At 52.5% G+C, this 17,383-nt stretch overlaps 2 protein-coding genes across 2 annotated transcripts; both read left to right on the top strand.

Annotated features, from left to right (window-relative positions):
• The first annotated feature begins 1,495 nt into the window (after positions 1–1,495).
• On the top strand, positions 1,496–5,818 carry BCKDK (branched chain keto acid dehydrogenase kinase). The gene is made up of 12 exons (XM_006181488.2): positions 1,496–1,643; positions 2,230–2,597; positions 2,724–2,792; positions 2,889–2,999; positions 3,291–3,338; positions 3,417–3,536; positions 3,619–3,717; positions 3,915–3,988; positions 4,324–4,452; positions 4,543–4,632; positions 5,093–5,251; positions 5,344–5,818. The coding sequence occupies exons 2-12, from the start codon at positions 2,403–2,405 to the stop codon at positions 5,486–5,488; spliced, it is 1,239 nt and encodes a 412-aa protein (XP_006181550.1). The 5' UTR covers positions 1,496–1,643; positions 2,230–2,402; the 3' UTR covers positions 5,489–5,818.
• Positions 5,819–7,298: 1,480 nt separating this feature from the next.
• Positions 7,299–17,353, top strand: KAT8 (lysine acetyltransferase 8). Its single transcript, XM_006181486.3, has 11 exons — positions 7,299–8,326; positions 9,609–9,683; positions 9,763–9,938; positions 13,370–13,423; positions 13,525–13,689; positions 14,441–14,530; positions 16,013–16,153; positions 16,245–16,338; positions 16,434–16,584; positions 16,728–16,882; positions 17,179–17,353. Exons 1-11 carry the CDS (start codon positions 8,116–8,118, stop codon positions 17,241–17,243), a joined length of 1,377 nt encoding a protein of 458 aa, XP_006181548.1. The 5' UTR covers positions 7,299–8,115; the 3' UTR covers positions 17,244–17,353.
• The last annotated feature ends 30 nt before the right edge of the window (positions 17,354–17,383 follow it).

Here is a 17,383-nt window from a genome sequence, read left to right as displayed (position 1 = left end):
CTCCCAGCCGCCTCCAGAGCAGAGTGGCCTCCCAACTTCACTCCAGGATATTGCCAGGATGTGGGGGGAAAAGGGTGGGAATGGTATGCAAAGAGAAAATCAAGACACTCAGGGATCCCCTTCCTGATAATCTATGCAGACTTTCCCCCAATTCCTCAGGCAGGCTAGCTAGTGGTGAAGGTTCTAATTCTGCTGAAGTTTAAAGATCACTTTGGGCTCCAGAGATACCGCCTGCTTCACTTACCCCTTTATTTTAAAATTTAAAGATATTTATATAGCACAAGGAACTATATTCAATACCTTACAATGGCCTATAATGAAGAAGAATATGAAAAAGTATATACATAGATATGTATGTATAAATGAATCACTTTGTTGTACACCACAAATTAATGTAACACTGTAAATCGATTATACTTCAATTTAAAAAAAGATACTTAGAAAACACATAACCATGGTAAAGAAAAACCCAGTCAGTCCATATACACACACACATACACACACCCCCTGAAAAGTCTCTCTCTCATCATCTCCTGCTTGGAAAAAGTCTTTTCACTGATCTCTCTATATTTGGTCTCATTGATCCAATCCCTACAGCCAGAGTGTTCTGTCTAAGGAGCAGATCTATCCAGTCAAAACCCTTCAGTGGCTTCTTAATCCCTCAGGACAAATGTGATTCCTTACTGTTCAAGACCTGGTTCTGGTCACTCCATTCAGTCTTTCTCCTCCCAGACTCCACATGGTTCCAGGCTCTTCTCTGTCCTGCCATGTCCTTCCTACTCATGCTGCATCTGTACCAATGTCCCAGTCCCCAACTGATGCTTCCATGGCCTCCTGTGCTGCTCTTAGCATGACTGATGACACAGAATTTGTCTTCCTCTTTGGGACAGGGCAGGGTCTATTTGCTTAATTCAACACCCAATCTCTTCTCCTAACATAGAAAAGTCACCTAATCAGTGTTTGTTGCCAGAATGAATGAAATAATAATAATAATAATAATAATAATAATAATAATAATAATAATAATAATAATAATAATAATAATAATAATAATAATAAGTGTTAATTTCATGCCTGGCACTATTCTAGGCATTCTACATATATAAACACATGTAAACACACAACCTCAAGTTTGATACATCCTCGTTATACCAATACGGAAATTCAAGTATTGAGCAGTTTAAGTAACTTGCCCCAGATAATAAGTGGCTGAGCAGGGGTTTGAACCAGGCAGTCTGGTTTTCCGCAAATGAATCAAAGAGCTAGAAGGAAATGGACTGGACCTCAGGAGGAATCCAGGTGCGCTTTGCATCTAAGGGTCTTTTCCCATTTGTTTCCCAGGGAGCCCATTTTATAGAGCAGAAGACAGAGGCCCAGAGAGACCAGATAACTCCGGGAGCCCTGTGGAGAGAGCTGTGGTATTTATTTGGGGGGGGGGGGGGTTCCTGGAGCAGGGTCATAGCCCAGGTGGGCTGGTGCCAGGGTTACTAGTGCTTCGTTCCGAACTACAACTCCCAGGAGGCACCGGGCTCCTATAGCCCACGCGACGTCACGGCCGCCTAGGGCGCAGGCGGCTCCGCTAGCCCGGCCCGTAGTCTGTTGGGCCGTTCCGCTCGGACCCCGGCCCTGGCTCTGGCCCCGCGGTAAGTGGAGCGACCCGCGCAGATCTTCCCGCAGAGGCTTCGCAGCTCTCGCCCGCAGCCTCTGCCCTTGCGGCCCTTGCGCTGGATCGCTGGAGCGCGCGTGGACCGGGTGTGGGGGTGGGGGGACTGGCATCTACCATATGGAGGGGACCCGGGCAGAACCAAGTGACCCCGCGGAGGAGGGGACCCAGACAGGGACTCCCAAGCCCCTGCTTTCACGCAGCCGACTTCGGGTGCACAACTGTGTGATGCACGTACGCAGGCCAGGCTCCAGCCCGGGTCTGAAGGCGCCGGATTAGGGGTCAGCCCCGCCCCCTGAACGAGGGTTGCTTGGGACCAGAGGGAGCAGGGGCGAGGTTTTTAGGCTGGTTGGTTCTAAGGATCCCCGATCCTCCAGACTACCGGATAGAGCTTCAGGTTGAAGAATAAAAGCTCTGGAAAGCAAGGTTGTCCAGGCTTGGCCTGTGTTTGGGGACGTGGTTGAAGGGGTGGGCAGAGATTGTCCAGGTCTGAGGATACCAGTGCCCACATGGAGAGATCCTGCAGATTCAGATCCTCACAACTCCTCCTTACCCCGCCCTGGTAGATGGGAGCTGCTCCCTGGGGGCTGAGCTTGTCAGCATCCTCGACCGACCCGTGCCCCTGAAGTCAGAGAAGAGCCCCTGCCTCCCCGCACCCCTCTTGCCCCGTTTTGGGGTCGCCTCCATCTATCGGGTCTGCAGCCCGAGTGGCCCCCCAGTCCGACAAAGGAGCAGAAGAATGATACTGGCATCGGTGCTGGGGAGCGGCCCACGGGGTGGGCCACCACTCTGGCCTCTCTTGGGTCCCGCACTCTCGCTCCGGGCCCGCTCCACATCAGCCACCGATACCCACCACGTGGAAATGGCACGGGAGCGCTCCAAGACCGTCACCTCCTTTTACAACCAGTCGGCCATCGACGTGGCAGCAGAGAAGGTGCGCAGCTAGGGCAGTGAGGCCTGGGTCCCTAGCTGGAGGGCAGTGTCCAGGGGAGGGGTGGAGCTAATGTGGTGGGGGCAGGATGTTGGAGATCTAGTGCTTAAGGCCCCTCTGCTCCTCCAGCCCTCAGTCCGCCTCACTCCGACCATGATGCTCTATTCAGGCCGCTCTCAGGATGGCAGCCACCTTCTGGTAAGCTTCCTGCCCATATTTTTCTCTTGGCCCCTGGACCTCTGACCCAGCCACTCAGGTCCAGTCCCTAACTTCCCTTCTTTTTCTTTTTTCTAGAAAAGTGCCCGGTACTTGCAGCAAGAGTTGCCGGTGAGGATCGCGCACCGCATCAAGGGTTTCCGCAGCCTTCCTTTCATCATTGGCTGCAACCCCACCATACTGCACGTGGTAAGCTGGCCTCAAGGGGACATAGGTTCCTCTAGTAGAGAAGACCTTAGATCAGTGTGCTCACCGCCCAGGGGGTAAATGGGGAACCAGAATGGTAGAGACTTGCCTACCAAAAGGTTTCAGAGCCTTAGAGGACTCAGACCCAAGCCTTCATGGAGGCTTGAGAGGCCATGATGGGGTTTGAACCAAGTGCATTGGAATGAATGGCCATCCCCATAGGTGGGCATGGGTGGCTGTTCTCTACCTAGTGCCCAGAGCATCCCTGTGAATTCCCACATCTCTCCCTTGCAGCATGAACTGTACATCCGTGCCTTCCGGAAGCTGACAGAATTCCCTCCGGTGAGGGCTGGGCCAGGGCAGGGTGAGGGGCTGAGAGGTCAGGGCTGGACCATCCACGCTCATGACTCTGGCCTGCAGATCAAGGACCAGGCAGACGACGCCCAGTACTGCCAGCTGGTGCGACAGCTGTTGGACGACCACAAGGATGTGGTGACCCTCTTAGCTGAGGGCCTGCGTGAGAGCCGGAAACACATAGAGGTCAGGGGTAGCGCGGTGGGGGCCCAGGCCTGTTGGAGAGGCTGGGAAGGGCACAGGGTTTCTGAGGCCCCACTCTTTACAGGATGAGAAGCTCGTCCGCTACTTCTTAGATAAGACACTGACTTCAAGGCTTGGGATACGCATGTTGGCCACACATCATCTGGCGCTACATGAGGACAAGGTGGGGCACTGGGACCTAAGGCCCACCTGGGAACCTCAAGTGGGACAGAGGGGACTGGGCCTGGAGCTCCCTTGGGCTGGGGACCTGGGTTGAGGGCCTGGGGAGAGGCTTGGAGCTGCTTCAGTAGTCCAGAGGTGGCAAGCATTTGGTGGCCAAGGTATGGATGGAGGTGATCCTGACTTTCTTTTTCCTGTCAGCCTGATTTTGTTGGCATCATCTGCACTCGCCTCTCACCAAAGAAGATTATTGAAAAGTGGGTGGACTTTGCCAGGTGAGGCTAAAACAGCTAAGGGGATGGACGTCTTCGGGCAGTGAAGGTTTGGGTCTGAGCCCTTGCCTAGGGCATGGTCTAGGGCAGGGTTTTTCAACTGTGGCACTATTAATGTTTGAGGCCAGATAATTCTTTTTTGTGGGGGCCTGGCCTATGTTTGTTAGGATGTTCAGAAGGATCTCTGGCTTCTACTCACTCGATGCCAGTAATATTCTGTAGTCGTGACAAGCAAAAACAACTCCAGAGATTGTAAAATTTCCCTGGGGGGCTGGGGACAGCGTCATCTCCAGCTGAGAACCACTAGTTTAGGGCTGAACCCTTGCTCCTATCCGCAGACGCCTGTGTGAGCACAAGTACGGCAATGCCCCCCGAGTCCGCATCAATGGACACGTGGCTGCCCGATTCCCCTTCATCCCTATGCCACTGGACTACATCCTGCCCGAGCTGCTCAAGAACGCCATGAGGTGGGCTGACTGGATATGTTGGAAGGGGGCAGACAGGAACTGGGGTGAGACTGGGGTACCACCACCTACTGGTCTTTCCCCCCTGCATAGAGCCACAATGGAGAGTCACCTAGACACTCCCTACAATGTCCCAGACGTGGTCATCACCATCGCCAACAATGATATCGATCTCGTCATCAGGTTTGCCCTGACTGGGAGTTGAGGTGGGGTAGACAGGGGTTCCAGGCAGTTTCTGACTTGCTCTATGACCTCAGGCCAGTACCTGCCCCACTCTGAGATTTAGTTTCTGGTTGGACAAGATATTTTGCTGTCCTGAGATTGCCATGAGCTGGACATGAATGAATCTGGTGCCAGCTGTGGGCTCTGGGGGCTTGTCTTTGTCAGTAATGTAGGGGCTTGGAGTAGGCAAAGTGTCAGAAATAACCAATCTGTGATGCTGGGCTGAGAATAAATGTCAAGTCCTGCAAGAAGTTAGAACTAGTCAGTGGCAGAGGTGAGGATGGAAAAACAGCTTACAAAAATCAAGGCCCAAGAGTCTAGGTGACCACATTTGAACAGCAGGGTAGACCTAGCATTGTCTGTTTGGGGGTTGGTGAGCCCCACCGAAGCTGAGCCAAGCCTGTTATCGTCATCCTGCCAGGATTTCAGACCGGGGCGGGGGAATCGCTCACAAAGACCTGGACCGGGTTATGGACTACCACTTCACTACAGCTGAGGCCAGCACCCAGGACCCCCGGATCAGCCCCCTCTTCGGCCACTTGGACATGCACAGTGGCGGCCAGTCAGGACCCATGCACGGGTGAGGCCCCACCTGGCCAGAATGGAGGGGTGGGGGGCCCCAGGAGACTCAAGCCTCTGAAGCCCGTGTCCTATCCCCCTGCCCACCCCCAGCTTTGGCTTCGGGCTGCCCACATCACGGGCCTACGCAGAGTACCTCGGTGGTTCCCTTCGGCTGCAGTCCCTGCAGGGCATTGGCACAGATGTCTACCTGCGGCTCCGTCACATCGATGGCCGGGAGGAAAGCTTCCGCATCTGACCCCATAGCCCATGGCCTGCTTGCTTGCCTGGGCTGGGTCATATATCCTGCCAGGACCTTCCAGGCCAGGCAGGGTACCACCCTGCTCCACACACTGCTGCACCTGGGGTCTCAGGGCCCCAAACAGATGGACTTACATGGAGCCAGGTACCACCCTCCTCAATGGGATCCACTGCTTCCCTGCCTCCAGACCTCAGAGGGGAGGAAGTGAGAACCCTTGAGGTCTCCAGCACCAGCTCCATTATTCTTGTTCCTGGGGAACCCCCAACTTGACCTGCTGTTTGTTATTAAAGTTCACATTTTGAATGCCCTCTTGGGCCCCACATATGAGGAAGGCAGGTGAGCTTTTGTTTCTGCCCCCATTCAGGTCCCCTGGGCCCTTTGGGTTTAACAAGTTCATGTCCCAGTCTCTAACTGTCCTCAGAGCCTGTCAGACCAGGAATAAAATTGGCCCCGAGTCTCTTGCACATTAGATTTGGTGGGAGTTGGGATGACTTGGGCAGGTTGTGCAAAGACCTTTTATTCATTTCATTTACCAAGTGTTTCTGGATCCCGGACAATATTGAAGGGCCCAGGTTGGCCCAGCTTCAGGTCGCACTTCTGACACTTCCCTTCCCGGTAGTCACAGTTTGTGGAGGTGAAGGTCAGCAGACTGAGCAAGTTTCTGAGCCACCTGATTCCTGAAGCTGAGTACGGTTAAAAAGTGCTGCCTGCCAGCTGTGCCTGCTACTGCTAAGGAAAGAAACACACAAGATTGCGCCCTGGCAGGGAGGCCAAAAGGAAAGGGCTCCAGAGAGCAGGTGGTGAAGTAACCTCCCTGCGCACCTTGCTAGGGAAGGAGAAGGCCTGAGGGCCTGCTTGGTAGGACTGGTGATGGAGGTGGAGGATTCAGGGGAGACAGGGATTATATCTGGAGGTCAAACTCCAGGTGGTGGGAGACTGTTGTGACTTGCCAGGCTGAAAATCTGGCTGGCTGCAGCACAGAGGCTGGAGAGGTAGGCAGCAGCAAGGCTGAAAGGCCTTAAATGCACAGCCAAGAAGCATGGGTTTTATCCTGGAGGCATCAGGGATCATGGAAGGGTTTTAAGCTAGGAAGGGAGGTTTCAGGTTGGAGTCCCTAGAAGCCGCCCTTAAGCGGAGGATTTGTGTCCAGGTGATTTGTAGAGAGTGCTCCCAGAAGGGAGCAGGGGAAGCAAGAAAGGGAAGGACAAGAGGCCTGGCGAGAGAGCTAAGCTCCATAGTCACTGATGAACTCCTCCACTTGAAAATCATTGGTTTAATGTCTGTGTTTGAGTGGGGCTGGAGAGGTACTGAAAACTTCTGGGCTGAGAACTTGTTTCCAGCTCTTTTGAGGCAAAACAGCTCTATTAGCCACAGGGGCACTTCGCCAAATAAGTCTCTGGTGCTGGCTTCTTAAAGCACATCAAAGGTTACATGAACACAAAGAAGGAACAACAAAAGATTTTGGGGAATCTGAGTGAATCATCATAGTTCTAGGGGTGGGTGGAGAGTGAGAGAAGGTATAATTTTAGTTTTTAATTTTTTCTTGCCTGACTTCTGTTAATTTTTTGTTTCATATGCTGCCAGCCACTGGCATTTATTGTCCCCTCCCAACTCCTTTATTCCCCAAAGCCAAGTTACCAGCACTGCCATTTTCCACAAATACTTAACTTAGATATTTCCTCATCTGTAACCTCATCCTTAGGTCTCGAGCATTCCACCCCTCTTAGAATTGTTTCCAAGCCCAATAACCAAATTACAAGTCAAAGACGACTCAGAGTAGCCAAAAGGAATGTTTATTGGAGGTGTCCCCTGTCTGGCATTGTGCAATACACTTGTTTTATAGGAATAAGAGATAGATACATATATGGTTTCACCTTTATATAGTTATATGGCATACACAGTTTAACCTTTAACGATGCTCTGGGAATGGACACACTTGTATAACCAGGGATTCCTCATTCACTAAGCCTAAGACGCTCTCCATTATATCCACTGCCTTAGGCTGATTTCTGTTCAGGGGACATCTGGTTTGGAGTCTGGTCCTTTCTTTAGAAAGGCTTGATTCTGTGAGAGTTATTTATTGGCTATCCCAGTACACACTCAGTCCTGATTCCCACACCCCAAATGTCTCCTCCCCCCCCCCCGAACAAGGAGGGCAGTTTCTTCAGTCTTCAAAAACGGGGTGACTTGTATTTGGCTGAAGGAAATGGGCGGCACCGGGTGGGTGTTGATTCCAGGCTCACCGCCCTAACACTAGGCTTCCAGGGGTGCTGCTCTGGCTCCGCATCGGTAAAATAGGGGCAGCGCCCCCTGATAACTGGCACACCTTGGCTTCCTCAGGCACAAAGGCCTTAAAAAGATCGAGTTGAGGCATCACATCAAGAAAGCCTTTCTCCTGTTTTCAACTCTAGGGTGCAGCCGTAATTCAAAACGGAAAACGAGCAACTTCAGGACAACTGGCACAGTCAACGTCTTCTGCCGCGGAGACTGCCGCACTAGCCAATGAGCTCCTGCCACGTCACAGACCGCACCCTCCAGCCTGCCGCGGGCTCCTCCACGCGTAGCTGACCCGGAGCTAAAGACACTGCGCGGCGCGGGATTCTGGCGTCATTTCCATTACAGCGATGGCGGCGCAGGGAGCAGCTGCGGCGGTTGCGGCGGCGACTTCAGGGGTCGTGGGGGAGGGCGAGCCTGGGCCCGGGGAGAATGTGGCGGTCGAGGGGACCGCTCCATCCCCTGGCCGCGTCTCTCCTCCGACCCCGGCGCGTGGTGAGCCGGAAGTCACCGTGGAGATCGGAGAAACGTACCTGTGCCGGCGGCCGGATAGCACCTGGCGTGAGGGCGGGGCCCGGGGGCGGGGTTTAAGGGCGGCGGCGGGGCCAGAGTAGGGAGAACCGGGAGTTGCGGGCTCTCTCCCGCTCCGCCTACAAACCCCACCACCAGTCGCGCGTTCGCCAAATTCTTCCTGTTGTATCCAGAGCTCCCATTACACTTCCTTGCCCAATCTTAGGCTTGATTCCCTTTTCTTGTTAACACTGCTTGCTCACTGGTCTCCCTTGTCTCTGTGACTTCCCCTTCTGTCCGTCTCCTACAGTCGCCAGCGGAGAGGACCTCCTAGAACACGAAAATGAGCTTCCCCTTCCCTATGTTGCTTTGCTTCATTTTCACATAAACCCCAAATTCCTTAGAATGGCATTGATCTTTGTGGCTTCTCTGGTTTTTAGCAACCCTAGCAAAGGTCATTGCCAGACCAGACCACACTACACCCTATAAAGACTATATGCCTTTTATCGCTGATGCCCTCTGCTTGGAATGCCCTTTCTTCTGTCTCTCCTTATTCAGCTGGCTAGTCCCGCTCATGCATTTAGCATCATATCCCCTGTGATGCCATTCTTGACTCCCTTCAGGCAAAGTGAGTTGTTCCCTTCTGTATGTTCCTGCAACATTTTCTTCATACCTCAGCCACAGTATATGTACCATTATGTTGTTGTCTGTCTGTGTCCTACTTACCCCATCACCGTGGGAACTTCTGGAGGGCAGGACCACTCATGATCCATCCTCTGTATCCAGCAGCAACCCAGCACAGGGTCACACATGCAATGGTTGCCACACTCATTTATTGAGTGATCTGCTAATTGTCAGGTGCTATACTGAAAGCTTTAGAGGCATTAACTCACCGTTTGAGGTGGACACTGTTATCCTTATTTTACAAATGAAGAAACTGAGGCCCAGAAAGCCAGAATAACTTGTTCAGGTAGATACAGTTAGGAAGTGGGGCTCTCTGATTCCACAGCTAGCCCTTGTAACCCCTGAACAAATGAACGACGGAGTAAAGTAAAACAAGCATTGAATTTGGAACCAGGCCTAAACTCAGTTAAGTATTAGCTGTTAACACTTTTCAAATAGATGAGCCTGGCTAAACCTTAGTTTCCTCATCTCTAAAGTAAGAATAACAGCCCCAGTCTGGCTCATCTCACGGGCAGTGATTGAAGGGACTGGCAGGTATGGGCAGATGAAGTTTGCTTACATTTGGCCCCGGAATCTGGGAAACTGCTCCTGAGTGCGAAGGATCAGCCCTGCCTTCTTTCCTGGTGATCCTAGCATTTTGCCTTCACAGATTCTGCTGAAGTGATCCAGTCTCGAGTGAATGATCAGGAGGGCCGAGAGGAATTCTACGTGCACTATGTGGGCTGTGAGTGACTTGGGGTATCCAGGTCTGGGTGGGAGGAGGGGAGGGGGAAGGGCAGCCCCCTCATGGCCCATCCTCACAGTTAACCGGCGACTGGACGAATGGGTGGACAAGAACCGGCTGGCACTGACCAAGACAGTGAAGGATGCCGTGCAGAAGAACTCAGAGAAGTACCTAAGTGAGCTGGCTGAGCAGCCTGAGCGCAAGATCACTCGCAACCAGAAGCGCAAGCACGATGAGATCAACCATGTGCAGAAGGTCCGGGTCCCTCCCCTTCCCCAGGGCTCCAGGAGGCTTAACTGCCTCTGCCAACTCCCTTGGGTCCCAGTGCTGGAACCACAGCAGCTTCCATTTCTTAAGCTCCTACAGCATGTCAGGGGCTTTACCACCTCTTCTCGTGTATTCTTCACAGACAAGAAAACTGAGGCTCAGAGAGGACAGGGGCTTGGCTTCAGTCTCATGGCCAGGAAATGGCACAGCAGGGACTGGAACTCGGGCCTCCTGCACCGATAACCTTTTTTGCCCCCCTATTGGCTGTGCCACATTGATAAATCGACTTGAAGTCTATAAAGGGGAGGAAGAGAAAAAGTGATTTGGGGCACTTGCTTTTGCTAAGCAGCTTGCTGACTACTGTATGTGTGTAAGCTCAACAGATCCTTCTTGACAACTCAACACTACAGGGATCATTGTTTCTCTGTGAGAAAAGCAGGAAGCAGGCTCAGAGAGGTTAAGTAACATGCCCAATGTCACACAGCTAGTAAAGGGGTGGGCCAAAATAAGAATAATAATGGCAAATGTTTCTTGGCTTGTGAGTCACAGTATTAGGCTGAGTATTTTAATACATGATCTCATTGAAGTTTCACAGTAACTTCACACAGTAAGCATTCTATATCCCCAGTTTATAAGGGAGATAACAAATAGTTTTAGGAACCCAGTCGGGAATTAAATTTGCCAACTAGATCATCCTACCTTGGGGCACAAGCACTTAACTGTGACTTTGAAACATCCTAGAAAAACTCCTGCCATTTATTTCCAAAACTTGGATTCTTTTCATGAAGCCAGCGTGCCCCTGGTGGGTTACCTTCCTCCCACTCTGAGCCTCAGTTTCTTGATTTGTGAAATGGCCTGTGCAAATGAGAACAGGATTCACGGAGCTCTCAAGGCACCCAGTCATTTTCAACCAGGTTGCGATTTCATTCGTCTGAATGTACATCATGGGCTTTGCAGCAAAGGTTTGCAAACTGTGGGGCACAACTGTTAGGTTGCCACATTAGTTCAGTGGGTTGTGACCATTTAAATTTCAAAAATGGAAAAAATGGAATAGGACAGAAAATATCAGAGTGCATTGTACTTTATTAAAGGTAAGTATTTTCAGGACCTTTTATTTCCCACGTAAATACGTGTGTGTGTGTGTGTGTGTGTGTGTGTGTGTGTGTGTGTGTATGTATCAACATGCCCATTGGTTTACAGTGCTGTGGTTTAAAAAAAATTGAAATGCCCTGGATTAGAAAGATCTCTAACATCTTAGGCAGCACTGTCCAGTTGAACATCCTGTGATCAGTGGAAATGTTCTGTATCTGTGCTGTCCAGTACAGAAGTCACTACCCACGTGTGGCTGTTGAGCACTTGAAATGTGTTTTGTATGACTACGAGTGCAACTTTATTTGAATGAAATGAACTTAAATTAAGTAGCCACACATAGCAAGTGGCTCCTTTAGTGGACAGCACAGATCTAAGATTTTCTTAGCTCCCCAACCAGGTTGCACTGACAAATTCAGTATCAAAGATATACCCCTAAGCTGGCAGTCAGCAGGGTGGAGGACAATGGGCCAGTGGTGATAAAATCAAAGAATGAATAATCAGCGAGTTAACAATTAGCCAAGTTGTTCAAAACCAAATTAATGTTTAATTCTAAATAAATTGCAGCATTTAAGAAAAGTAGTGTTTTTGTAGTTCTTTACCGCATTTGCAGAAGAGGATTGTGTTTTGTGAGTTGGAAAATGTGTTTTAAAGAGACAGGTGAGGAGGGAAATCTTCCTTTCCTCATCTTTGCAGGGGTTAGGCTTGGAGTTGGACAGACCAGGGCCCCAGGCCCAGCTGTGCTGAGTACCAGTTCTGTGACCACACCTCTTTGTGCCTCAGCATCCTCTTTTGTGCTGTGCAGATAATGAGCACTCCTGTCTCAGGCTCGTTTTGAGGACTAAACTTAAGTAATGCCTCTGGAGTGAGTGCTTGGCACTCGGAATAAATGGCAGCTGGCTAGTCCCCAAGGGCAAGTGACCTCACCTCTCCCTGCCTGTTTACGTTTCTGTAAAATAGAAATAAGAATGCTGTATCTCAGTGTTGCCCAGAAGGTTTTATGAGGCCATCCAGGTGAAGTGCTACATGTAGAGGGTTCTGGGTAAAATGCTGGCTCCTTTCTCCCTTCTCAACTTAAGGGCAAGGCTGCCGTCTACTCTGGCAGAGGTTATAGGCCTTCCACTGTCAGGCTGGACTTGGTTTCTCCTGCAGCATCTGACCTAGGAACAGGGTGTCCTGTGAGTGCAATGTGACTTGTAGTCCCTGCCTTCCAAGGACTTGGAAAATAGGGGAAACGAAGGAGGGGCAATCAGAGGGCACTGTTGTTGACCACTACATTCCTGACTTGGGAAGGAATGTATTCTGCTTCGGAAGAATCCAGTGAGGGCTTCTGGAGGGGATGGGAATGGTGCTGGGCCTTGAAGGACAGGAAAGAGCACTGTAAAAACAATTACATGTGATCGCTTGCAAAGCTCTGCCTCATCACACACTCACCTGGCTCATACTTAGGCCAGGCTGAGTAATCATTTGCTGGCAGCAGTAGGAGAGGGACGGGCATTCAGGGCGGAAGGAACTGCATATGCAAACGCATGAAGACCGGAAAGAGGAGTGTTGATAGTGGTGTGGATTTGAAGGTGCTAAGACTCGAGGCTGGGTCTTTGCAGAGGCCTGGCCAACTGTCCAGACCTGAGATGGTGGCAGTGGCTATTTGGAGTGGGGCAGAGGGACTGATTCCAGAGATGACAAGGAGGTAGAGTCGACAGGACATGACCATTTATCGAATGACAGGCTGAGAGAGGAGGAGGAGTCCTGAGATTAGGCTTATTGGTCTTGGGCATCTGGACTGAGGGTAATGCTCCCAGTGAGATGGGAGACCCAGGAGGATGGACAGGTTTGCAGGGAGGAATGGCCGAGTTCCTTTCTGGACACCTAGAGTCTGATGTGCCTGTAGGAGGGGCCTCTGGAAGCAGTCCCATGGCAGGAAAGGGGTCCAGGCACATTGGGGAGTCTGTACCAGTTCCTGCAATGGGTGTAGAAGACCAGATCCATTATTTCATCTGTCTCACAACAACTTTGGCAGAGCTGGATTGATCCCATTGTACAGCTGAATCCAAGGACTGGAACCCAGCCTCCTGATCCTGGCCCTGTTCACCCGGCAAAAGGTCCAAACTGGGGCATCAGAGATGTCTGGGTGGGTGGGCAGATGGGAGAGGACTTGGACCAGCTAGCTTTAAAACCATGTAAAACAAGTGTGCTGTTTGTATGGTGATTACTGTCACTCAGGGGACGAGGTCTAGAAGACAAGAGGGATGCACTGGGTTGTGGGACAGGGGAGGGGTAGCCTGACCACCACTTTGATTCACCTCTGTCCACTGCTCTTTCTTGCTCAGACCTATGCAGAGATGGATCCCACAACAGCAGCCTTGGAGAAGGAACACGAGGCGGTAAGCAGGGGAAGGGGTCCTAACTGTGGGCACCCCCTCCTCGCTGCTTTCCTTGCCCAAACTGAGCCACCCACTGCCTGCCACTCCCACCCCACCCACAGATCACTAAGGTGAAGTACGTGGACAAGATCCACATTGGGAACTACGAAATTGACGCCTGGTACTTCTCACCGTTCCCTGAAGATTATGGGAAACAGCCCAAGCTCTGGCTCTGCGAGTACTGCCTCAAGTACATGAAATACGAGAAGAGCTACCGCTTCCACTTGGTGAGGCTGGGCTGGGCCGGGCCTGGTGAGCTGGGTGGGCGTCAAAGCTGAGGGCTGGCTGAGGCGGTGGCGCTGGGGAGGAGAATCAGACCTGAGCTGTTGAGTCCCAGGACAGGCTGCCCCCGGGGCGGGAGACTTGGGTTCCAGGCCTGACTCTGCCTTTGCTGGAGTGACCTTGGCCCACTTGCTGACCCGTCCTGGTCCTCAGTTTCCTCTTCTGTGGGATGGGGACCCTCTGGGGTCCCTGGCTCTTCAGCACATGTTTACCAGGGCCAGGTTCCTCTGTGCAAAAGAGGAAGGAAGCCCAGCCCCGAGCAGTGGGACCACAGGGTGTGGACGGAGGGAAGCACTGGTACACAGGAGCCGCCAGGGCTGCACAGTGGGGTGTTTCCCAAAGCGTAGACTGCGGCCAATGCATGTGGTTTAGGAAATGCCTTGTCATGGATGGCAGCCCTCCAGAGTCCTCTACAATCACTCTGATCTGGACTTAAAACCATCTAGTTGTGTGCTGTTCGAGCCACACACTTAGCCTCTCTGTGCTTCAGTTTCTCCATCTGTGAAATAGGATGTCTCCTCAGAAGGCTGGGAGGATTGGGAGAATTACTCCACATAGGTAAAGGGTGGAGCCTGGTGTCTGCTGCTGGGGAAGCAGAGGGAAGCAGAGGCCTGCTTCCAGACACACAGGGTGGCATCAGCCCCCCGCGGGGAACCTCCGGGCCTTATGCCTGTGTCTCTGCATCTCCACCCCCAGGGCCAGTGCCAGTGGCGGCAGCCACCAGGGAAGGAGATCTATCGCAAGAGCAACATCTCTGTGTACGAGGTGGATGGCAAAGACCACAAGGTGAGCCACACGGCGGAGGCGCTGTGGGAGGTGGAGGGGATGCACTGGGCACTTCCTGACCATCCTCACTGTCGCCAAAGGGTAGAGGCCAGCCTTAGCATGAGAAGAGGGCTGTGGGCATGTACTCGGCCTGGCACTCAGCCTGTGGTCAGGTGTGCAATAAACACGTGGCCCTGTGGTGCCAGCCTTGGGCACAGGGTTTCCCTTCTGTCCCCGGGGACCTTTCTTCTGATGGGGTAGCTTAGTTTGGGCAGATCTGGAACCCAGAGTGGAGATTGTCTTGCCTAAGGCTGCTCTTAAAAGCACTTTCTCTTTCTGCCTAAAGAAAAGGTGTTTGTTTTTCCTGGGAGGGAATTGCTTTGTGTGAGATTTCCTGCCTGAGAGCTCAGTGGCTCAGACAGCCAAGTTCCTTGTTCCTGGAGAGACACTTCAGTGGGGCAGGGTGGGGCCTTTGGGGCCTACTTTGCTGTCATTGAGAACTTGGCCTTTGCCTAGTCAGTCTCAGAAGGTCTCCCCAAGTGTCCCAGTTTCCCCTGGAAGGGCAGCGGAGTGTGAGACAAAGAGGGCAGGCTTCTGAGTGGCTCCTGGCTTCAAATCACCCTTGTCATTTCCTGGCTGACCTTGGACAAGTTACTTAAGGTTGTTTGTTCCTGTTTCCTCATCTATAAGACAGAAGTCATGGTAACATTTATCTCCTTGGCTGGTCAGTGGAATAAATGAGATAGCACAGTCAAGTACTTAGCACAGCACCTGACATGCAGTAGGGGCTTTGTCAGCATGCGCCTTTGTTATTATTGGTGACCTCTTGGCGCGCAGCCAGCGTTGTGATAGATAGCTTGAGGAATATCCATTCTTAGCCTGGCCCGAGCCTTCTGCTCTGTCTTCCTGAGCGTGAACGGGGGGAGTGGCAGAAAGGGCTCCACCAGGAGACGTGGGTGTTCTTTCCAGCTCTACCCTCTCCAGTTTTGAGGCCTCAGGCAAGCACTTCCCAGCCCAGAACCTCAATTTCCTCCTAAGCTAACTGAGTCTAGCAATGCTGGGCTCACACAATTGTTGGGTCAAATGAGAGTGGATGGGAAAGGTGTCCTTAGTCTGTGCCATGGAGCCAACCTCAAGGTCTTCTGACGTTGGTCTCTGGCCTGGTGGAGCCAAGTGGGCCAACAGCGCAGACCTCAGTCAGGCTCAAGGGTCATCAGTTCAGCAAACGTATGCATGATTAACGTTGTGCTGGGTGCTGGAGACACAGCTATGAACAATCAGAAGTCAGATACCAAGTTGATCCAAAATCATGCTAAGGCTCCTTCCAATTCTAAACATGACAGTTCTGGTGAGGAGCCTACTTCTCACTGGCCTGGCACCAGCTGCTGTCTGGAGCTTGGCACTTGCATGGCAGGGTGGCAGCTCCTGCCCAGGCCTCAATGGGGCTGAGTGGGAGAGTTGTACCTGCTCCCTGAGCCTGCTTCCTTCTCCCCAACCCCTCAGATTTACTGTCAGAACCTGTGTCTGCTGGCCAAGCTTTTCCTGGACCACAAGACGTTGTACTTTGACGTGGAGCCCTTTGTCTTTTACATCTTAACTGAGGTGGACAGGCAGGGGGCCCACATTGTTGGCTACTTCTCAAAGGTACTAGGTTGGGAAGCCCAGGTTGAGAGAGGGAGGGAGGACTGCGTGGGGGCTGAGCCTCCCCAGAGGCCCTGAGCGTGCACCCCTGCAGGAGAAGGAGTCTCCAGATGGAAACAACGTAGCCTGCATCCTGACCCTGCCCCCCTACCAGCGCCGTGGCTACGGAAAGTTCCTCATTGCTTTCAGTGAGTGGTTCCTGGCTTGTCCAGGAAGGGTGGCTGTGGTGAGGGGTGCCAGGGTGGGGCTGAGTCCTGAGGGTCCTCATCTCCACTGCCACCAGGCTACGAGCTGTCCAAGCTGGAGAGCACTGTAGGTTCCCCTGAGAAGCCGCTGTCTGACCTGGGCAAGCTCAGCTACCGCAGCTACTGGTCCTGGGTCCTGCTGGAGATACTGCGAGACTTCCGGGGCACACTGTCCATCAAGGACCTTAGGTGAGAGAGGCATCCTGGACCCTCAAGGAGGCAAGGACTCTCCTCAGATTGGCCATGATCCCATCTCCTTGCCCCCTTTTGGTGTCCCAGCTAAACCCCACAAGAGAACCCCCTACAGCATCTGCTCTACTCCCTTCCTGCAGCCAGATGACGAGCATCACCCAAAATGACATCATCAGCACCCTGCAGTCCCTCAACATGGTCAAGTATTGGAAGGGTCAGCATGTGATCTGTGTCACACCCAAGTTGGTGGAGGAACACCTCAAAAGTGCCCAGTATAAGAAGCCACCCATAACAGGTGGGTGGGGGGCTGCCCAGGGTGTGTGTGTGGGGGGGGTAGGTGTAAGGACTGCTGGGAGCCAAGGCCTCCTTTTTGCTGTCACCTGATCCCAAACCAGTCTGACCAGCTCCCAGGACCGAAGCCTGGGGCAGGCCACTCATTCCTGGGCTTCCCTGCCCCGCCCCCGCTAGGACTCAGCCTGCCCTTGTTCTCACCTCGGGGTGAAACCTGGCCTGGGCCCAGGGCAGAGCAGCCAGTGTGAGCGGGCCGGGCCCGGGGGCCCAGTCCTCCTCTCACGCCTCTTCTCCCCGCAGTGGACTCTGTCTGCCTCAAGTGGGCACCCCCCAAGCACAAGCAAGTCAAACTCTCCAAGAAGTGAGCGGCCTGTGCCCCCGCTGCTGGACCTGTGCCTCCTTGCCCCGTAGCCTGTAAATATGTACAGACCGGTTTCATCATTTTTTTTTTAATAAAGTAAGTTCTGCTGGTGGCTGTGGACTTTGGAGGTAGGAGGGAGAGGCT

The sequence above is a fragment of the Camelus ferus genome, chromosome 18 (assembly GCF_009834535.1).
Source record: "Camelus ferus isolate YT-003-E chromosome 18, BCGSAC_Cfer_1.0, whole genome shotgun sequence".
NCBI classification, from domain to species: domain Eukaryota; kingdom Metazoa; phylum Chordata; class Mammalia; order Artiodactyla; family Camelidae; genus Camelus; species Camelus ferus.
The sequence above is the reverse complement of the archived record's forward strand: the minus strand, read 5'-3'. Positions and strand labels throughout refer to the sequence as shown.